Source organism: Heliconius melpomene, chromosome 3, assembly GCF_056956725.1.
Source record: "Heliconius melpomene rosina isolate 202511_hmr_F chromosome 3, ASM5695672v1, whole genome shotgun sequence".
In the NCBI taxonomy this organism is placed as follows: domain Eukaryota; kingdom Metazoa; phylum Arthropoda; class Insecta; order Lepidoptera; family Nymphalidae; genus Heliconius; species Heliconius melpomene.
The window spans coordinates 7,911,264-7,936,022 of NC_140391.1; the positions used below are offsets into that span (position 1 = coordinate 7,911,264).

A 24,759-nucleotide genomic window follows, 5' to 3' on the forward strand; every position below is an offset into this window, starting at 1 on the left:
TCCCTCTGCCACTCCTGGACAAAAACATGAATCAAGCACAGTTTCTAAACATATGACAGAAGCTTGTATAGGTTAATACAACCGATTGTTTTCTTACCAAAATACAGCTTAACATTAGGTTAATAACATTCCTTTTATATGTCTTCTTCTTCTTCCTCCTGGCATTATTCCCGGCTATTGCCAGGGTCTGCCTATGTCTTTTATTTGTCCCAGTCTTAAACCTCAGTGATCATCTCTCATTACGTTGCCGTCATCACATCGCGTGGGAATGACGCGTTAGACAATGACATGGACCTCGGCGCCGTTGATTCTATCAGTAAATTCCTCGATGTCAATTGTATACTCCAGATATCATATATTGTTCCAATTATGTGAAATATGCAGTGTATTTTGTTTGAGAGCTTTAATGATATACTTTTTTTTAACTTAAGGTTTTATCCTGGACTTAGCAGTGTAAGAAGAAAGGTTGTTCTGGTTTTTGCTGCCATTTGAGACTTAACTCAGAACAAAGAGTAGGTGGACTTAACTATTTCAAAATGTTAAAACTCTTCAAAAAGTAAATTATTTCAAAAAATCTTTGTAATGTATATATAAAAAATAATTAACTGAGCGAAGTCAGGGCGGGCAGTTGTTTTCTAAAATTGAAATATTTGATACACATAAGTTATACTTTGGCATTAACGGTGACACTTTAAAGTTTCCCAAGCTCTATCCTTTTCCCTCTTGTTTTTGGAAGGGTGTGGGTTTTCCGCCGCGTTACACTTCCTGCACCCTTACGGCGTCCCTTTAAAAAGGCATAAAATAAAGAGTATAGCCTACTTATGAATTTGTTTACTGCGAAATAGATAGAAACGATGCTCTAATCAAATCTGTTTGCTCATAATAATATTTATAAAGTGGCATTCATAACTTTTAACGAATATTCTACCTACGAATATGAATTTATTAATTTTTATCAATCTATTAATCATGAAAGGAACCTAATTGAACCTGATTTTTAATACCGAAGTATTCAACGATATCACTTGACTTAGCCCGTCGATATTTTTTTTATTTAAACAATATTTATTTTTATATTATTAACTTATTATCGTCGTCGTGGTAGTGACAATCGCAAGATTAAAAAAAACTATTGACATAAAAATCATCAAAATTGGCCAAAGCGTTTGGTCTCTACAAATCCACGCAAAAACGTACATACTTACGACCGATAAACACATTACCCTCCTTTGCGTCGCGTAGTCGGTCAAAAATACTCTGTTTCGTAAATACCAACTAAATATTAACTATCACAAGATGGGCATACATAGATGTATATAATATATTTATTATACACATAACCAAAGCTACAAAACGTAGAAACGAATTCAACCATTATGTATTCAGTAGTAAAAAGTCCAGAGTAAATAACATCTGCGTGACAGGACGGTTCGCGGTTCAAAGTAGTGGTTAGGGCCCAATTTAACGTAACAATTTCCTCTTCGGGGAATAGAATTGCGTGAGGCCGCCTCCTATCGTCCATATCTACGGTATTATATACTATTGTATATAATATAACTTGTGTGTGTGTGTGTGTGATAGGCACTTAGATAAGGATAGCAATTTTATAAATTGGCCTACTTCCAGCTTGAAATAGTGTTCTAGGAAAACGATGTTCTTGGTAGTCTAGAAACAGTGATATTTCCATGGCAATAAAGGTAATATTTTTGACATTTATAATGCTATTTCACACTTAGGAAAATGCATAAAAATTAGAACGTAACTGACCATTAAGCTATACGTTCGCATAGAGCTACTTCGAAATTCTTATATGCTTGTTACAACACAAATAAGTGGTCCAGGTGCTCTGATGATGGTCCCAGGTTCTGAATAATACATTTTTCAAAGGTTACCTACTAGTAAGCCTCCTGAATTTAGGCTTGTATAATTGACATCATCATAAGCTTCACGTTATATCCCGCACTTAGCAGGTTAGGCAGAGGGAACCGTCCAGTATAAAATTTATAGATTCAATTCAATTTAGCAATTGTAGGGTTTGCTGTGGAAAACATACGTACAATATATTAGTAAATATTTCAAAGTAAAATATTGAAGGTCCTATTAAGCTCAAGCATTCCTACAATATGAGCTCCCTTGAACTCTGATACTTGGACCATGATTACTCGAAAGTCTTGACACAAATTGCATAGTCCTTATGTAATTTGCTTGTTTAATATCATATTATTTTATGTTAGAGTAAATTTATTCATGGAAATCAAGTAGAAGCAGTAGCGTAAACTATAATTTAAAATTAACATAATAATTATTTTTTTATCAAATGTGGGTATATTTATACAAAATGCTATAAGAATTCTGTTACTTTTTTACTCGTTAATTAAAGTATGTTATTGTTATGTGAAAACCTTATGACGCACTAAGGACAAAAACAGACCAAGCAATGAGAAATGATAAAACATTAATTAATAACCATATAGCGCTGGCTACGTTTATTATTATTTTTCTAGTTTTTGTCTGTACCTACTTGATTTTTTCTTTAATTAAAGTCTAATTACAATATTACATAATAAATTAACAATAAGTATAGAATTATTTCTAAAAAAAATAAAAACCAATAGAAAATAAAATAAACCTTAATATTATCCTACCTGTTAAATATAATATATTCATATTTGTTAAAAAAGTAACATATATAATTTTCGTATGATATGTTGAAGTCCAGTAACAGAAAAACCAAAATCACGAAAACAGCATCCCTTTAGAGGAAATTACATTTCATTGTCCATTCACATATAAAAACGTACAGAGAATTTTAATTCGAGAGAGGGACCCATACACATTAAAATAGGCTTAACCGCCAGCCGTTCCACTCTGGAAAAAATAAAATAAAACAAAGAACGCGATCACACCATAGGTACCTCCCGGCGCGCCGCAAATTCCAAGAGAAAAAAATCGTATTTCGTACGTGGTTTGTATTTTAATTGACATTCAAAAACAAAATGGTGTGGTACGTTCAGGGTTTTGTGAACGTTTTCAAATTTCACCATGTCTGTAAACGATACTTGATATTTATTAGGGAGTCCACCAGTTGCAGGTCTAGGAGACAATGGGATATTGCATATATTGTATTTTATTCAATATTTATGTATGTATAATTTGGTTTTTCTTTTAGTTTTCGCTGTATCCCAAACATATCAGGGTACGCAGAGAGAATCTAATATTAAGATATTCTGTTCCTCATTTTCCACTGAATTTTGGTGAACACCATAACGAAGAAGTGATAATACTAAATATTCCAGTTTCCCGAATGGGAATCGAACCCACCTCATCTAACCTAACGTGTTTACAATCACACGCATGTGTCCCTACTGGCCTTATAATTATTATGCTTATTATTTAATTATGCTTTAGTAGTTAAGTACAAAATTTAAAAAATATACAATTAAATATAGTTATAAAAATATCCTGAACGAAATACCAAAGGAAAAATTAATTATATACATCCATTTTTATTTTGTACTAAATTATTTATTATTACACAGTACACCATTCAGCTGAGATCATGACAATTTTAATAACTTTATTGTTGAGCCGCCATTACGTGCTATACACTCCATGATGGCTGCTAAATTACAATAAACAATTTGGAGCGTTCATTATTTTCGCTCTCATCACGACTGATGCTTAAATTATTCGGCGCAAAACCGCGGTAATGTTGAACGTTCGAATAATTGGGAAATAACCGCGAGACAACCTCCTTCTGTTACGTTTAGTATGGCGTCTCTCTATTCGCCTTCAAACGATTAGACGGTGGTTTATTGCTACGTCGTTAGAAATGACCTCGGTGGTCTTTGTAAGGGACCTTATATTTTAGAATATATCTTGCGTTATTTTCAGGTGTTGAAGCTTTGTAAAAATTATAATCTAAATAAATTAAATATTTACATTTTACAATATTAATCCATGCTTATAAAATATAAAACTCGTTGTATTTCTTTATTTTCAGATTCCGTTATGCTTAGCGTGGGAAGCCATATCAATAACACATATAAAATACAACCACTAAAAAGAAAACGCACATGAGTTCAGCCATGCTAGCACATGCGGCGAAACAAAAAAGCAAATCGATTCATGAATGATAGCGGCGTGAGTGGACGACACCGGCAGCGATGCAAGAGATATGCAACACCGCCGCGCTGCCGCTAGACAGTAACCCCTTGGTGCGCAAGATAAAATGCGAAGAGTTCCCTGTCAGAGGCAAGCAGTCAGCACGAATTGGTATGGGGGTTCGAGATGAAATGGAAGAAGATTTCGCTGTCAAGACGAGAAACACGCCGCCGTTAGGACATGCACCAGGACCAGAGCATCCGCGTATGGAACATGGCGGTAACGGTTTTTGGCTTGCAGCGGTCACAGCGGCTGGAGGACCTCATCCTATGTTGGAAACCTGCACGGAAACTGGCTTTATCAACAGTCAACCGTCTATGGCTGAATTTATGACAGCCCTACCACAGTTAGGCGGTGGTGAATTAAGCCCACAACACACGCCTCCAGGATATGCTCCTGATTTACCTTCTCCAGGAGGTGGTCTAAATGTTCCCGAGTACCCGTGGATGAAAGAGAAAAAAACAACGAGAAAAAGCAGTCAGCAAGGTAAGCTAGAGCATAACGTATATTATTTATAATATTTTTTGGTATAAATCGTCTATTAAAAGATTCCGTAAAACGATGTAGAAATGCAAAAAAATTCTAAACAGAATTCATAGTTCCTATAGAATGGAAATTTTCCTTTGTAAGTAGTACTAAGTGCTACGTTACTCACGTAAGAATTATTATGTGCCTTTCAACAGCAGCAACAAATGGCCATTCAACCATTGTGTTCTGGTTCACGGTCCCAGAGTTTCTTTAATGAACATCAAATTACTCCGAAATATATTGAATTGTATGGCGCGACGACGTCTCGTGTCTGTAACTGTTTTTTGTAGTGGGTGTGGGAGTGGTATCGCTGGTGGTGGTATTACTTGACCCAGCGACCCGCCGCCGCGCTCTGTAACGGAACGGAATATTCGACATGCACTATGAACACAAATTATAAGTGAGAACATTTTAGAACATAACTTTACAAGACAGGCGTGCCTCATAATATTATTTATATAGATTTAATTTTTCATTAATTAATTTTATTAAATTATTGCCTTAAAACTCAAGCAACAATGTTTCGATATATTAAATATGTCTGAAGTAATAAAAAGCATCATTTGTCTTTTATATTAGAACTATTCAATAGCAGTTTCTTGGAGAACATCCAAAAGTATTCTATACAAAGATTGCAATATGATTATGAAAGAGTTAAAAAGTCTAGAAGATTTCGTATTTGTAACAATTGGCTGTCATATTTTAAGACATTTTTTACGGATGTGATAAATTTAGACGTAGTGTGATGATGGAGTGGTTTGTTGACACACGTTTTACAATAGTGCTGTACTAATTCGGTTATTTTTATAAAAGAAATTATCCTTTTATTTAGCACATGAAAAAAAATTAGGAACAGGGTGACTCCAAATGTATGGGTGATGTAGAACAAACCTCGTGCCAGATGATCCATCACCATCCGTCGGCCGTGAGAACGCGACCTCAGCTTGTGAGCCTCTCTTAAAAACTCTATGTTGAACATACTTTATATGATGTCATTTTAGTCAACACACCCTTTTTTAACTAAATTAAAATGTTTTTTAACAATTAAACTTTCACAAACATGACAAATTAGGTTGGCTACATTTATATAGCCTACTTGATGTGATCTAAATAAGAATAAAAATATAAAAATATAAAAAAAATATATATTTAAATATTTTAAAAGAAATGATTATTTAATAAGATTTTCTCGATTATTTCAAAGCTTTCGAAACGTCGGATATCCAAAAAACGAGTACCTAATACTAGATATACCTATGCGGTAATGTTTTCTCACCGTAAAAGAAACTTAAATAGAAATTCCACTATTTATTAGTGTCTATTAATTAATCAATATAATTAATTTCATACGTACAAAAATATGAAAAAGAATTATCTTAAACAACACCACAAAAAAATCCTATTACATTTATCTAATCTTAAAACAAAATAATATAAATAAATATTTAAACCACAATATTCATGGCTACCTCACGTTATTTCCAGTAGTAACCATGTTATCGCAATATTTTCATATTTGAGTACAATTACCGCTGCGGACAGGAGCTGCCCCCCGCGGAGCGCGCTGGGGGGCCTCGTAGTGTTGAACACCGCGTTAGCATCACTTGGAAGATATGTAAGAAAATTATTGCTACACTGAAATCATTGTCAATGAAGCTATACGTTTCTTAAAAAATATATTGGTATTTTTTTGTATTCGTGATAATACTAAGTAAAAAATATTTTATATTAAAAAATATACCTAAACTAACTAAACTTGACGTTCTGGTTATTATGCTACAACAAATTTTATAACAATTTTTATTATCTGTGATTCTTGATCAAAATGCTTATAGGTCCAGTTACAATTATTTTATGTTTGCAAATAATCAAATTTTACAGTACACTATAACTATTTTTTAAATAAATTTTATAAGAAAATTCTATAAATCAAATATGAATTTTATTTATTTTACGGGTATGGTTCTATTCTAAATAAAAGATTACATGGCTAAGATGTAGGTAAATTAAAGCTAATAAATGGAACTCATGTAAATTATATATAAATTTGAAAAGAACATAAATTCATAAAAATCTTTAAATCATACTCAATATATGTATTTCTATGGTTACAAATAAATATAAACAGTTCACGAACATCCGCTTGTCTTCAAACCGTTACAGAACAACAAATAAAAAAAAAGAAAAGATATTTCCATGACTGATGACTTCCTTATTTTTCACAAAAATATCAATTGTACCACTTTTAAAATCCATACATTAAGTAGAGTCTATGCTTTATTATGCACTATTTTGCTTAAAATAGAATCTAAGATATTTTTTATAAATTATATTAGTGTTTTATTAAAAACTGTTTGTTCCTGCGTTCTAATCTTAAGAACTAATGGTTCTAATTGAAAAATATTATTGTAGCTTTTGTAGATTAACAGTTTTAACTTTCAATGGAACTACCTGTACCTACGATCTGGACTATTTTGGGCACCTACGTCACCTATATCCCGGAACACTAAGATCTCTGTATTTACAACTTAGCCTGCTCTAACTTTCAAAGTAAATAAAAAAAAATCCGCATTATACTAAATAAATCGTCAAATATTACAGCCCGTGCACAATTTTGCACAATTCCAGTTCGACTGGCTTATTCTTTGATAGGATAGATAACGACGGCTGGCGTCGGGTGATCAGTCACTGTCACCGCTATCGAGCGGTGCAACGCTGCAGCCAGCTAAACTTAGATATTGGATTCACTAAGTTTTGACTGATTCTCTTATATGTATGGTAGCGGCCTACGCTTGAACTTTACGTGGAGTTTTGAATATGGAAATTCAAATTTAAAAAATATATATTAAAAAAGTTTTATCCAATTTGGTACAAAAATCACTAACAAATAAAAAAAAAAGTTTTACTATTAAACAAAGACAATAGAAAACAATATTATTTTATACAATAAAATTTATGAACACTGGATATTTAGAATTAGCTATCACAGCGAACCGTCGATAAGAGAAAACGTGAAATCTTCTAAGCACCAGTATTAAGAAAAGAATGATAGTAAATATTCTTTGTTCTTTCCGTAGAAGGTAGAGGCACTAAGGGACACGAAACAAATCGTTCACGCGGCCACGCCCTCAGACCTATCTCGGGAATCCAAATTAAAAGGAACGCTCGCTCGATCGATCATTCGATTCATCTTTAATATGAAAGCATTATTTTTGCACAGTCTCAATTTGTTCGCGGTTGACTGACGTGATATGAACCCAATTTATAAGGTTTATTTCGATTAAAATAGCAACAATGAAAAAATCGACATGCAATTTTACATCGCAGCTGTTGCTGCAATGATGGGAATTATTTTCTTTTGCCTTCGAAATTAAAAGCAAGTAGCTGGCTTTTTTATATTCACGCTGTATCCCGCACACAGCAGGGTAAGCAGAGGGAACCTAGTGTTAAGGCACTCCGTTCCTCCCTTTCTGCCGAATTCTGGAGGCATTGCGTTGCAGAACTCAACACCGCGCTTTGCCTTGACACCAGAGCGAAGAAATGATAATATAAACGTAAATAAATATTTCACTTCCTCGAATGGGGATCGAATCCACAACCGTCGCGTTACAGTCACATCATAGTGCCGCTGCGCCACGAAGGCCTGGTTTTTTATATAAAAAGAATTAGCGGAATCGAATGAATATGGTAAATAGAAGTGGTTTCCAGAACAAACATGATGGAAAATAGTGTAAATGTTGTGTTGCGTGCGACTGAACGTGTAATTACTGTGTTGTTTTATATGTCGCCACGAATAAAATATAATTAGTTACTTTTGTATCGAAAAACCTATTGTAACTTAAAAATATTTTCACATAAATATATTCCAAAAATGTAAGTTTATAAGAATTAATTTGTAAAATTGTCATTAAATTGTTTCCTTTTTTAATTTTTTTAATAAGAAATTCACTGCCGTTCCACATTACGTATATTATATTTTTTTTAATAGACATTTTGGTTTAGGGTTCATTAGAAAAGGGTTATAAAATAGACAAAACGTATATAATAATTAGAAAGAAAAGAAGAAGAATTTTTAAATAAACATTTTTATATCTTTACCATTTAAAATGTGTAAAATTTTTAAAAAGTCTATATAAAATCGAATGTAAACTCGTTGGTTGGTTTATCTATAGTAATATTATTGCCTAGAATATACAATTGTCTTTTCTAAATATTTAAAAGATAACACATTAAATCCTATAATAAGTTTAAAACTTTTTCATTAAACTGTACCTAGCTACAAAAAACGAAAACTACGAAAAACAAATACAAAATAATATTAATTTCCACGAAAACTATTCATATTCCATTCCGTTGTTGGTTATCTATAGTAATATTATTGCCTAGGATATATAATTCTTCTTTTCTAAATATCTAGATGATAAGACATTAAAAGATAAAAGTTTAAAAGATATAAAACTTTTGCATTAAACTGTACTTAGCTAATAGTTCTACAAAATAATATTAATTTCCACGAAAACTATTCATATTCCATTCCGTACATACCTATAGAATAAATAAATATGTAAATTTTTAACGGACCTCAAAATGGTTTCCAGTAAATGTGGTCGGTGGTGGTGGTGGTGGCGGTAAATCGCGTGTAGATAGACTGTAACTAAACAACAAACATTCACCGTAACGCGAACATTATATGTAATGATGATTGCTGGGAATTTTGTTTATGCTTATATAACTTATTGAATATTGATTGTACTGAGACATTTTTTTTTTATTAAACTATTTTAACATTGGTTATTTTAGATTTCTATCTATCTATCTATCAGCCTTTTAAGGACCACTGCTGGACATAGGCCTCCCCCAATGCTCGCCACTCCGTCCGGTCCTCCCGCTGTCTTCTTGAGGTCCACCTGGTTGGAGGGCGGCCTGTACTCGTTTTACCGAGACGTGGTAGCCATTCGAGATTTTAGACTTAAGTCATATAATTTAGAGGCTCTCGTGGCATGGTTTCGCAGGTGTGTGACTGTTACGTGACGGTTGTGAGTTCGGACCTCACTTGGGGAATGAAATTTTATAATATTTTCATTACTTAACTCTGGTACCAAGGACAGCGACTCAACACTGAATATGGGTTTCTTTCTGCCTACCCTTCTATATGCGAGATCCAGCGTGGATAGCTTAAAAACCTTTGAAATTAACGATATACCATCTAAAAATATTTCATTTCCCATCATTTCCTATATAAAAAAAGAAAAAATGATCAAATGACAAGACCACTCATTATCCACTATTAAGATAACTTCAGATAGTTATACTTACAAACTGTTATAGAGCAGGTAGATTCCCTATCCACTTCAGATAGATACAGCAATAAATCTTTTGGCCGGTGCTCTTTGATTTATGTGAAAAATGACCGTAAATTTGAGGTTAGGTCGGCCGTCACGGGGCGGGTCCTGCTATCATAAATGTCTCCCACCAATTACGTGTTGGACACCGTCAGCTAACTTCGAAATTGCCTCTAAACTTCGCTTTTGGATATACTCGTATACTAGATGAATCCGTGTAATATAGTTAATGATGGATAAATATAAGAGAAGTATACTAGTATACAGGAAGTTAGCAATTTCTTTAATTTCCTCAAAATGTAAGGTTTATTTTGATCTTTAGATTTAAAAAAAAAACGTAAGTAGTACCTATTTATCTGAATAAAAAATATTTTTATTAATAATGGCGTTTATTAACAATTACAAATAGTTTAAGCTTCGTAAGTTTGAATACGTAATTGTCCTTAACATAATTTAAAATAGAAACAGCGTTGAGTTCCGCCACTCAACACCCAACTTCTCCAGAATTCAGCGAAAATAGAAAAGCGGAGTGTCTGAACACTGGGCTTCCTCTGCCTACCTTTCTACATGCAGGATATAGCGTGAAACTGAAGAAAAAAACACCTGGTTCAAACAATACTTATTAGTTAAAACTAACATAAATCATAAAAACAAACCTGTTCCAATAGTATAAATCACATAATTTTCTATATATAATCACAGCTCTCATAGGCTGTCAATACATCGGCGTTATGATTTACCGTAACACTTTCACCGCTATATCACCAGGAGGACATAAATCAATGGAGCGTCCCGCAATTCGTGTTCCTTTATCGTCCCGTGCTTCCGTTTCGTACCGCTTGTAAGATATGTGTTAACAATGGTGGTTTATTTTCTAATATTTTTAATTATTTGTATATTTATTGTATTTCTCTATGGAGTTTAATTAAATTGTTGTAATGCACTTTTTTTTATTAAATGTATTTTTTTTTTTTACTTTTAACAATTAGGTCTTAGTAAAGCTTAATCGTAATATCCAAAAGTCCAGACAAAATTTTCTGTATTTCGGTAAAGCGCAAATACTCCCATAGCACTTATCCTAGAATTGACTAAAATATAACGACTTATTTAATTGGATATAATGATCGCGCAGCCTAAAATATAAGTTTAATAGTTTTATATAAGAAACATTCTGATTTCTTACACGAAACTAAAGTTACCATATATATATTAATACAATAAAAAAAACTAAACTCACTTTCAAAGTAAAATTTCTGTAAATAGTCAAATTAGCGTGAACGATTCCTTTGAATGGTGTACCCAAGGTAGCAAACAAACACACGTAATACGTCTAAGCCGTAAAGCCTTAAAGAAGCAATCAATAAATCACTTTCACTGGTCGGGCGCCGCTCGAGCCCTTTGTCCCGATTGTCGGCACCCGTGGTACAGCAATTAGACACTACCTGAGCCTAATCCTATTAAGAATGGTGGTGGAGTCAGCGTCAATCAGCGTGGGCGGTCATTTTTGGTTCGCGTTGTGATTGTCTGTTTTACTTGTAAAAGTCTTATTAATGAAAGTATTGTTATTTTTCTCCTAGCTTTAATAATACAGTTTCAATTAAAGTAAAAAAAAAATTTCAAAACTACCTATTTTTAATTTAATTTTCGTAACTAATATTTTAGTGAGCATTTATAATTTTTAATACTTTATTTGATAACAAAAAAAATCTTATGGAATTTTATATATCTTAAGAAAATAGTACTTTCAATAAAAACTCTAATATTTTAATACATGCGAAAGAGCATGCTCGACTTTTATATAAAAAAAATGCTTTTTATGAATTCCATTAGCACAACAGAATTTAGAATGCATAGTATATATTTAACATATTAAAACGAATGATTAGAAAAAAAAGGAAACCCGCTTCTTTAAAACAATAAAATAAATTTAAAATACTCAATAGAGATTATGATAATGCCATCATCTTTCATCACCGCCATACAAATCTGTTTATGAAACAATTTTCTCATTTAACGTGGGATTGTTTAGTACTTCGCACCCCAACCCTTAAGAGAGATGTTTGCTCTAAACTGATTTATCATATCAGCGAGACTTCTAAACAAGCATCATCTTACACGCATAAACCCTCGTATCACCGCAACAACAAATTCACGCCATTTGGGTCGTAATCACCGTAAACTTACAGCCCATATTCGGTTAACCGGCTCTACATATCTCTGCTATATTATCTTCATAGAAGTATCGAGACTCCTTTTCTTCTGATGGAGGAATTTGGATTTTAGTTACTCGACATTAGGTTCATATTGGCGTGATCGTTTTGATCGCTTATACTGTTTTTGGTAGTTCCATTGACATGGAGAAGCTTCTCTGAGACAAGGGTGCCGTGTATCGTGTTGTCCGGTTTCCGGACACTAGCTTGCTGGTAATTAACTAAGTTTCTGTTTAACATGAATATTTATTGATGGATATCCTTGTCTTATGAGAATATTTGGTGAAATTTTGGATTTTGTAAAGTTGTTTTTTATCCTTTTCAATAGGAATGATAATGGTATCAATATCTCTGATTGGCTAAAAATTTAAAAATCTCTAGTAAAAATTATCAAAATAAACTTATTATTAATTAAATATATTATAAGCATGATTTTGAAAACTTTACGTAAAATATCACTGGCTGCCAATAAACTAGTCTGCTAATTTTCGTAACAATATTCCTAGTTTTACGAAACTAATGACCTACTGTAATTCCATTCTACATTTTCCTTTTACTTAGTGACGCAGCGTGTATAGGGGAACCTTACATCCTAAAAAAAATCAATAATCAAGCCAAGCCGGACAATATTTATATTATACAAATAAATATATCCTCAAACGAGATTAGAACCTACAGCCATCAACTTTAGCTAACCACATCCCACCACTCTTGATAAAGTACTTCCAACAAAACCCATCATACATTCCAATGAAACCTCATACACATGTTCTACCACCGTATAAATCAAGACCATCTCAAGACAGTGAAATCTGTTTAATCATCTCAGCTACTATTAATAACGCCTTAGAAATTAAACAATAAATTTGGGGCTAATAGCGCGGAGACGCCGCAGAGGAACCGAGGCTGGCTGAGTCAACATTTATAGAGACAAATTGTTGCAGCACCAGCTCGGCCTCGATGTATTAATCTTGCGACACTACCGCACCAGCGACGCTTAACTAAATGTTGTGAACGCCATAAAAAGGTAGTTTGTTTAGTATGTTTCGGGGGAAACTTTTTTTTGTTGTATGCCTTGTTGTTTTTCTTTGTTGTTTCTTTATTTGTAGCAAATGGTATGGTTTTTTCTGTTTTGTTTTTAATTTGAACTTGACTTAAAAATATAATAATTTGCTTTTCGTTTTGTATATTATTAACAATATACATTTGTATTACTTAATTAAATTCTTATAAACCATAGAGAGGCAAGGCACTTAACTATATGTTTTGAAACAATATAAAAAATTTGCTTAGTATATTTCGTGGAAAACTGTTTTTGTCATATTCTTTTATTATTTGTTGTTTTTCTTTCTAATTTCTTTGTTTGTAGCAAAAGGTATGATTTTTGACGACATTTTCATCTTTGTCTTAACTCTTTGTAATATGGAGATTTAAAATTAAAAATTATAACAACAACTTAATTCGGCGGCAAATGGGGAACGAAATATCTTAACACCAGGTTCCCTATCCTGCTGTATGGCGGATAGAGCGTGAAGCCGATTTAATTAAAGTTTAACTAACAACTGATATCGTTTAATATATTAATAAAAGCATACTTTTATATTAAACAATTTCTTATAAAGCGTAAACCAACACTAACTTTATCACGGCGGCGGGACGGGCCAGGCCGCGGGAGTGATAGGATGGTTTTCCCCCCATTTCCCTCGCATGATATATTGTGAGCGGTGCGACACAACTATTAGTGCATCCGTCATTAGTCACCGTCAGCGCAACGTTTAGCCGCTGGGGTCTGCATGGACAACTACATTTCGTCTTCGAAAGCGTCTTATTTTTGTCTACGCTTTTAATATATGTCCATAATGTTTGGTTTTACGTTTTTTGTTTAGATAAAAGTGTCATATTTTAATATTTTATGATTAGGTACTTTTTATAAAATTGATCAAATCCATACCTATATTATAAATTCGAAAGTAACTCTCTTTCTGTCTGTCTGTCTTTTCCGCAATCAGGGCCAAACCGCTAATTTAATTGTAATAAAATACTCATATAGAGATACTTGAGGGTCTCGGGATGAACATAGGATATTTTTTTTTCTCTTATTTGCAATATTTTCGATATATACAAATATATTAAAATACTTATTAATTTGACATGCAATTTATTCCGCCATGTTTATAACAACCAATATTCGATATATACAAATATATTAAAATACTTATTAATTTGACATGCAATTTATTCCGCCATGTTTATAACAACCGTCGCTATGCGACCGTTGTTAAGCAACGATTTGCAAAGTTTGTTGTTAGAAAACGTCACCCAAAATGAGCTTGCTTAACGCATTTCTCTATTGAAAACTGAAAATTATTTCATAAATATATTTAACAAATATTCGTATAGTTCTAGCGGGCGTAGCCGCATTCGGATCCACTAGTACTCATATAAATAGAAATATATTTTTATCACATATGATTCAGGTAAACGCGATTGGTTGCGGGTTCGATTCCGACTCGAGGAATATATTTTTGGGGTAATTGCGCAATTTGTTTGCATGGGAACGTAGTGTCTTAACACTAAATTCCCACATTCGCTCTGCCTAAACTGCAATGATACAGTATTAAACCAAAAATCACGCTTATAAATATTAAGCTATCACATAATTATATATACAGAGAAAGCTTAATAATCACATTATCATATAGGTATTCTTGTACATATGTACATAGCAAGTATGAGTAACTTTAATCAAAAGAAACACCTTGTCGGAGTAAGACAATTTGAGGGACCGTAGTTCATTCCGGGGGGTGTTAATTGTGTGTGATGACATACCTACTAATGAAAGGGAACTTTTACGTACTCGTAGAAGCATATAATAGAGAAATGTTTTACCAAAAAATTTTTAGATTTTTACTACTTTACTTAAAATACGACTTTTTTTGCATTGTAAACTCAATATCGATAATATCAAAAAATATAAATGCAACAATAGAATATTACTTAAATAAAACTTTTTCTCGAGTATAGCTTTATCCTTAAAACGATTACTCTATCGATTTTATTAGGGTCACGTTGGCTTCGTCGTTCTGTGAAGGGTGTTCATTTTAAGACGTGCTAATGAAAGCGACTTACGTCTGATGATGTCCCAGATAATAACACTACCACAAGATCTGGATATAATGTAAATAATAATTAGGCCAATATTAAACATATTCATTTATATAAAAACATTTTTTTTAAATCGTTGTATATAGGGAAAGTATTATAGAGAATTGGTAAAAAAGATCCACTTTTTTTTCAAATAATGTACCTATACTTACTTCATACATTTCACTTCTAATATGTAGCAAAACATTCATATTCTTAGAAATATACTAAAAAAACCGGTTATTATCAAAAATATATTTTAGTTTATTTTAGGTGTATATACCTATAGTTATCTTCTATATCGTTCGAGGAAATTACAGACCGATAACAGTGCAGAAATCCGCAGGAAATTGGAGTTTTGCTGCTTTTGCTTGTTTAAATGTGGACTTGCTAATGTTAGATAATAAGTTCTGAAACAATTTTTCTCTTTACTTAAAACGTTTTTTTGTTTAGTTAAAACATCACTTTTCTTTACTTAAAACGTCATCAATTTTGGCTTATCTAAAATCATGATTTTAGATTCTACGTCCTTCTAGATCTTTTAGCTAATATAATCGCAAATATGAAACGTAGTTAGTTAAAACAAAAAATAAAAAAAAAATGTCATTAGAAAAAACGATCGCGTTACAGAACCCTCGATCGTTATATCGAGAGTTTCGATACGGGAATCACTCCGCTTTGGAAATAATTTGATTTTAGCATATTAAGGGGTGGGCCTCTGAGGAGCATGTCTTAGCCACCCCGGTAATAACGAAAATGATGTAAGGTGTGCCCCTAATATCCATCGCCTCAGTATTTGCTTATCTATAGACGTGCGGAAGTACAAAAATTGTCAGGGGTTATCATGTCGAGTGAAAGCGCTAGTGTTAAAACACTTAAAGCTATTAAATTTAAATGTAAACAGTACTAAGTTTCAAATCGATATTCTAAAGGAAGTAATTTACTGTTTCTTCCTATTTTTATTATGACGTAGATTCACCCAGAATTCAAAAACAATATAATTATATTTAAAGAAAATTACAATACAGAAAGATAATTTAAAATATAGGTCTCAAATGATAAACTTATTTACTTTAAATTTTAATAAAAGTTATCTCGCACCAAAGAACAAACAGCAAGAAACTCATTTAACTTCACGAATTTTGTTTCGAAAATAACTCTTAAATATTCTCAGCAACTTTATTGTCTCCATTCCTTTTTACACAATACATTTATTTTATCTTTGGAAATTTAAAGTATTGGTTCTAATGAACGCAATCTTGACTATAGGAGTCAGTACACATTCAAGGTGGGGTACAATCAGAGAGGAAGTATCTACGGAAATAAACATAGGTAGGTTCGAGGGGTAGATAGAAGCTGAACGTTGCCGGCCTGGAGACCTCTCAATCGGATGCTGAGGTACATAAATAAGAGTGGATGAAGGTGTTTCTTATCGGTTTGTCACTTTAGCTGGTGGGATGGTTGGACGGATACGCCCGCCTTACGATTGAGGATAACTTAAAATATTTTGTGCTATCTTTTTGTGCAATTTTTATAAAAACCCACTAATAATAATTTGATAAAATTAAAATTGAAAATCATCTTTAAGAGCAATATGGATAGCATTTACGTAATATTTCAGAAATGCTATTATAATATTAGTTTATTTTCTCACTAGAAGACAAAACACTATTTATACTCGATTTACCTAAATTTTTACAAAATCCAAGTGTTTTTCTATAGATAATAATATAACCTAATTTATCTAAAACTGTAAACCGGCTAAAAGCGGTTTATTGAACCGCGAAGCATTTGTAATCGTTTAATACCCTCAATTCTTTATCAGCGCCGAGGGAATGTATTTACCGGGATTCACCCCCGCCACGCTCCGTAATGCATAACTTGATGAAAGCTAACTGATTATCTACTCTATTTGTTACTTTGTTAATAGGCTATACCTTCTATATTATGCCATTTTTTTTTTAAATTCTCATTGAAATAACCATAAATATTATTTATATGATACTTTAACAATTAGGTATTTGATATAATTAAAGCTAAAATATAAAAGCTATACTCCCAGTAATCTGCACGAAATCACTTCTATTAGATTTAAAAAACACTAAACTTTTACCTAATTTTACCAAAAACTTTCTAAAACCCAATAAATATAAAACTAAATTGAAATTCCAAGCATAATAGCGAGAACCTGAAAAGTAACACATAAAAACAAACGATATAAACTAAGCCGCGTTCAATAATGACATCTTTTGCTTATCAGTTGACCATTACCCAAAATCGAACGCTTCATTACGCCGAGTCCGAACACTTCGAAGATATAAAAAAATCTTATCAACGTTTCGTCGCGAAAGAGAGATGCCATTGCCATATTTACTTTAAAAAAAAACTCATAAATTGTTGACAGTTACAAAAATAAAAACATTTCCAATCTTATCGTATTCGATTTTTAAATAACGGTGCGCCATCGGTAGCGCTGGAGTTACGGCTTTTTGTCCTTCCCCTTTTTTCCGGGGAAGAATTTCTTTTCGGCAATTTAGAGCCGAACAGATAATAAAGGGGCTCTAACTGCTTCGATCGCACCCTAATGAAAACTTGAAAACTCTTCATTTCAGTATCAATAACTTCTATTACACAGATGCACGCATTCTTTATTAGCTAAATATTCAACGCTAGAAACCTCTAAAAAAATACTCTATGTATCCATTTACAATTTCCTCGTCTAAATAAACTAAACGTTAATGAAATACATCATTGAAATTTTTAAACTTTTATTGCAACTACAAATTTAAAATGAAAGAAGTAATAAATATCTGTTCTTAACAAGTGTTAATTTTAAAATTCATGCAACGAGTCCGATTATCTCAGTTGGCCAGCACTTGACCCAGTTAATGCACCGGGAGCAAATCGAAAATCGATGTGGCAACGACCCCCCCACGCGACTCCGGCGCTACAGTGCCATGAGTACCCACTACCTTCTGTTATGTACAGGATGTCATGAGTAAGCAGAAATCATTATTTATCTCACATATTCTATGTAGATAAATTAGTTTGTTCTTATTTTGGAGGTAGTTCGTTCGATATGTTTATTTACTGATGTTGAATATAAATGAAGAGTGTTATCGTTTAAAATTTAACACTTTGGTTTTTTTTTATAGCTGGTGATAAGACACTATGTTCCCATTAAAACACTACCGTTTCACGCTTTCTACCGAATTCTGGAGGCATTGCGTAATGAGTGGCGGGACTCACCTCAGCATTTACCTCATTACCAGAGCGAAGATATAAAAATATTAAATATTTCATTCCACGAGTGGAAATCGAACCTACAACCTGTCGCATTTATAGTGCCCCTGCGCCACGATTCACCTCAAGTCCGCTTTAGATTAATATTCAATAATAAATGTTACATTAAAAAATATATAATAGCCAAACAAAAGCTTTTAACTGTAGACAGCGATCGTACATCCACTGGGAGTTGTAAGTAATTACTTAGTATGTATTAGACAATTGATTCTATTTAATAAAAACATTAAAAAAATATATTATATTCTTATGTTCCATTTTTCTCTAATTACGCCATTTGACCTTCATACTTTTACATTCTAATTGTGTATATTAATATAATAAATCTATGAAGCGTGAAGTAACTATCAAGGCTTTTAAATGAAGACCATCTATGGTTGCACAATGCCTACGTAGAAACGTATGTAGGGCGATGAAGAAATGTAATTTTATTTTATATGTAAATATTATGGATATACTTAGAAAAAATATTAGGATGTTTATCAGTAGATTTCTATTTAAATATAGGTATAGATTAAATATGTCATTTTTAAAATTTTGTATAATATTTTTTTTTAATATCTTCATTCATTTAAAAAAATACAACTTTATGGTAGAACACATTGTAGTTTTTAGTCATAAAACATAATTATGCTGAAGCCGTAGTGGTGCAGTGGTACAAGTACAAGTGGTGTCACTGTAAACACAACGGTTGGGGGTTCGATCTCGATTTGGAGGAATGTTTTTATGTATTAATATTTTCGTTGGTAACAAGACCAATCGCGGCGTTAGTTCCACCACTCAAAGCCTTAAAAGAACGGTGAATAATAGGAAACGGAGTGTTTTAACACTAGGATCCTCCACATACCCTGCTATATGCAGGATGCAGGCAACGCAAAATTGAAAAAAAAACAAACATCATGCGAAAATACACCATATAGATACTTCTTCACTCCTCAGAAATAAACAACGCACACATATATATGTTTTATATAATTATATATTTATTTATACACATACATATATACTAATGTCGTGACGACGTGCGGATGTGGTGCGTTTTTTCATCGGCCGGTTATTCCCCTCAGACACGTGGCCGCTAATTGCTCAGCTGGGATACCTAATGTTGTTTTTCATTTTAATATTAGTATTAGAACGATAATAAGTACTGACAATTGTAAACGTTATTTATCTATATTAAATGATTTCGAGGAAAATGTATATGGAAATGTAGAGTCAATTGTTTTAGAGTTATTTTTCTACTTTATACATGATTTTTCAAGTGTTTTGAAATGTTCAAAGAGTTAAAATCAAGAATTTTTGATCAACAGCTTATACAAGTCCACTGTTAGTAGGCATCGAACATTCTTTCATAAACAATAAAATATATGAAACGATACAATTATACTTGTAATCTAATTACGGCTACCTTGTCGAATAACATTTTTAGTTATAGAATGAAACATCATATTAATGAAAATTACGAAACTTCTAGAAGTAACGTTCCCTCTATCTCACGTAACTGTCAAAATTAACGTACCTACGTACGCCATATTGAGATTGTTGAAATTGGGGAATTATTTACAAGCCACCACCGCACATGTCCTCTCAGAACCCGGGAACTTCTCCATGCCTATTCGAATTCCTGTATGGAGTAGAAATACGGGTTTATAGGAGTAAAATCATACTTTCTCCTTGAGGGGTGGGGTGTACTAATGACCGCGCGGGGCGAGGCACACCTATACGTACAAAGCTATGTATACAGAACCACACTTTATATTGCGTTTAGCTGCCTACCCACACTTGTGTACGACACACACACACAGACACAATTCTGTACTTTTTATGATATTCCGCCGCACACTATTTTCTTTTTGATGAAAGGTACGAGCTGCCATCAACTTGCTCCTCTTTGTTACACTGCATACCACAAATGTGTTTATATTTTAAGATTTTCACGAGTTTCTTTTTAAAATATTACTTGAATTGGTGAAAAAAATTAATAGAAAGTAAAATATTTAGATATGAAACATAGGCCAGTCGTGGCGCAAGCGTGGGACTGTCAACGCGACTGGTTGTAGGTTCAATTCCCATTCGAGAAAATAAAATGTTTAATATTTTCATTTCTTCGCTCTGGTGTCGAGTTAAAGCTCCCAATCCTTTTAGAATTCGGTGCAAAGTGGAGAGCAGAGTGTCTTAACACTAGATTCCCCTTGCCAACCCTGCTACATGCGGGATACGCCGTGAAACTGAGAAAAGATACATATAAAAATAAAGTATCTACTTATAGATTTTATTTAAAGTGTATAGTGAATTGGTGATACTATTATAAGACGAGAAATGAAACAACCATTGTGAGGAAAAAGCTTTAAATATTGTTCTTCTTTTACTTTTGTAAGACATCAATATAATTCATTAGTTGAAACTTCATTTACATGGAAATTAAATTAACTTGTTTAATATTTCGGATACAAATATATCGTCCATTTTTTGCGTCAACTATTTAACATAAATTGAATTGTTTCACTTAAGACCAATTAAAAGCGCCCCGTCATAGTTTTGCCGAGTCACGCCAGGGTATAGCTACATGTGTTGGAGTCAAAAGTCGGTGCCAGATATTCGCTGACTCACGGACCCTGCCAAATCTCAATGGACGCGACTCTTGTTTAGCATATGTAGTTAGTGTTATACAAAAAATATTAGTTTAAGTTAGTAAAATGTGAAAAATAATTTTGTACAAAAACTTAGAATTCCAACTAACATATTGCCAAAACGTTTAAAATAATGTTCAAATTGTTGTTAAGGTTCTGTTTTAATGCTCATTTATTATTGGAATAAGAAAAGTAATAACGTAATATAAGTTTTGTTAAGTAAATATTGTTGGGATTACTACGTGGGGAACAACGTGGTGGTGGTTTCTCTGAACCAAAATCAGAATCAATGAAATTGCTTTGTGATAGGTACCTGTGACAAGTGTTTTTCCCTTTAAGACTACAAATTTATTAACACGCTGCTTCACGCTGTATCCCGCACACAGCAGTGTACGCAGAGGGAACTTAGTGTTAAGACACTCCGCTCCCACTTTCTGTCGAATTCTGGAGGCAAGGCTATAAAAAGAACTTTAATTAAAAATTGTATAAAGAACATATCCTGTAATAAAACATTTTTTAAATTAATACCGACAGGCTCTGACTTCGCACGGCTGCAATATCGATACTAATGTGGTACTAATGTAGTCTTTTATTTTATTCTGCTTTTATCTATTAGGTAAAAGGTGAATTTCGTTTTTGTGAAATGCTTAAAAATTACAGAACCGATTTTTTTATTTCAAAAATTAAAACAAGTGTGGTTCAAGCGGGCGAAGCCGTGAGCGGCAACATCTTTGAGATAAAATATATAGATATACAGCTATAATAAATTATAAAGATTTTTTCCAACACAAGTAAAAAAAAACAGCTTAAATGTATGTACGTTACTCAATCATATTTTCTCGGGAACTACACAGTATTTATTCACACGAATCGTATGATTACTGTCGTATACATGTAGGCCGTACAAGCCTCTTATTAGAGCACCGCGGGCCATAGCTTCATTACTCACATTTGTTTATATTCTACCTTAGCAATGGCGGCTTAAATAGAACTGAAAATGTTTATTATATAACAAGGTATATGACTATTTTCATTGTAGTGTCTCACTAGTTGTATTTAATTTATGGTATCTGTATGTTTAAATAGAAAAAAATCTAAAAACAAATATAATAAACTAGAAAAAATATCAAGTTGGGCGTGCTAATCTCTACTGCCTGGGTCAAATTGAGATTTTCTTTTGGTTTTGTCTACGCTTTAGTAACAAGACAAAGTGCGGCGTTGTGTTCCGCCATTTGCAATGTTTTGAATATTTATTTTGAATATTTGGCGGAAAGCAAGCAACCGAATATCTCAATTCCCAATGCCTACCCTGATACATGATGAATACAATTTGAAACTAAAATAAATATATAAACATGAATTATTTTTACAACTATAAAAGTATACTTGTAAATTGGATTGCGCCGACCACAACGCAAAATTTATAGATGGACAACAAATTATTTTAAGTCAATCAATTAATTGATCATACAAAAAATATAACTTAAATAAAAAATAATATTAAAAATAAAATAAATAAATAAAAAAAAAACGTGCACATTTTCAACTTAAAAATGTAGCATACGATATCCAAATTGTTATTAGAATAACGCATCATCCATCAGCTATAACGTCATAGGGGTGAACGGAGTCGGAAAGAGAGAGACAAATATATAATATTAAAACGCGTGAGAAGGGAATGGAGAGGAAATTCTTAAATTTGCATAATCTGCTTGGGTACTTTATCATAGAACCACGTGTCAGTGACTGGTGCAGTCGCGGATTACGCGGGCTGGGTTCAATCGTTTTTGGGTACATTTTAAGATTTTGGCAATACGTATATGCAAAAATCTAACGCTAATCCATACCTATATTATAAATTCGAAAGTACTGTCTGTCTGTCTGTGTGTCTGTCTGTCTTTTACGCAATCAGGACCAAACCGCTAATTTAATTGTGATAAAATACTCATATAGAGATACTTGAGGGTCTCGGGATGAACATAGGATAGTTTTTTCCTCATATTTGTAATATTTTCAATATATACCCATATATTAAAATAATTATTAATTTGACATGTAATTTATTCCGCCATGTTAATAACAACCATCGCGTTGCTAAACATCGATTTGCAAAGTTTGTTGTTATAAAACGCCACCCAAAATGAGCTTGCTTAACGCATCTCTCTATTGAAAACTGAAAATAATTTCATAAATATATTTAATAAATATTCGTATAGTTCAAGCGGGCGTAGCCGCGTTCGGGTCCACTAGTATTATATACAATATCACTAGTAAAATATGAGTACCAAAAAATACAACCCTCGTGGCACAAGGGCAGCAACACCATATCAAAAGCTCAGCATTGAGTTCCGCCACTTCCGCCACGCAATGCCCCAAAATATTGGCGACAAGTTCCCTGCCCTCGTCATCCCTCTGCCTACTCTCGTATATGCAGGATACAGGGTGAAGCTGATAAAACTAGTTAAATAATTATAAGCCAAGCTAGCATTACACGAATGAATGATAGATTTTATATCAAATGATAAATATCACAGTGGCAGTCACGGCTGTCCAAAAAACGCTTAACTTGTAAAAGGAAAAAGCCAGCGTCTTCCGTTCAGACGGAGCCAAAGAAAAAATGTTCGCGAGGGACCCCAGCCTTCCATTTATCATATTCCATATTCATTTATTCGTCAAGTTCTGGATTCATTTATTCGTCATGTCTTGATTTCGTCTCATTTATTATTAAAAATGAACTGTCCGGAGCAGAACGTGGACACGTTGCCCGGGGCTACTGATTTAATCTTAGAATTATTTTATTATACTGTATAGTTTTTTATTAATATTTTGGCGACTAAAAAATACTAAAAGTAATTTTTTTATAGTTAGATTGTTACAGATCTAAAGTTATATACTTAGTCACTCTCATTATTATTTTAAATCACTGAAAAATAATGAATTTCTAACAGTAAAAATGTTAAATTTCCACATTCTCTCAGGAGTACATGTAAAGTTTATCATGAGGTTACATATCGTGATCTCGACCCTCGACCGTGCTGACCTGGGCCTCCGTGATTGATAGCGGCCAGGACGGTATCTAAGCTGTAATTTCACATTACCTACTTAAAATTTCACATAAAAATCTAGAATAATTTGAAACAAATTTATATTTAATAAAAATTCTGTCACATTAAGGTGTAGAAGAATAGGCATAATCTTTAAAATCAATTGATAACAATAATTTTATAGTCTTTTATTTAAGGTAACCTAACCCTCTAAGAAATAAAAAAGTAAAAACATTTTTTATAACAGAAAACAAATAACTCTATTTATCATCCATTAGATTTTAATTAATTATGCCTTTACATGTAATTCTTGAATAGACAGTGTTAAAATGCTGTCGGTGCTATTTAGTCAAATATCATTACTTTCATATATGATAGATGACTCGCCTGACGT

The 24,759-nt window shown here is 32.8% G+C and overlaps 1 protein-coding gene across 1 annotated transcript in view; it reads left to right on the top strand.

Moving 5' to 3' along the window:
- The first annotated feature begins 4,009 nt into the window (after positions 1–4,009).
- pb (homeobox proposcipedia) overlaps positions 4,010–24,759 on the top strand; it is a 38,562-nt gene continuing 17,812 nt past the window's right edge. The window contains exon 1 of the mRNA XM_085207568.1: positions 4,010–4,650. Within this exon, the coding sequence (XP_085063694.1) occupies positions 4,167–4,650 (484 nt within the window). The 5' untranslated portion in view covers positions 4,010–4,166. The remainder of the gene's footprint in view (positions 4,651–24,759) is intronic.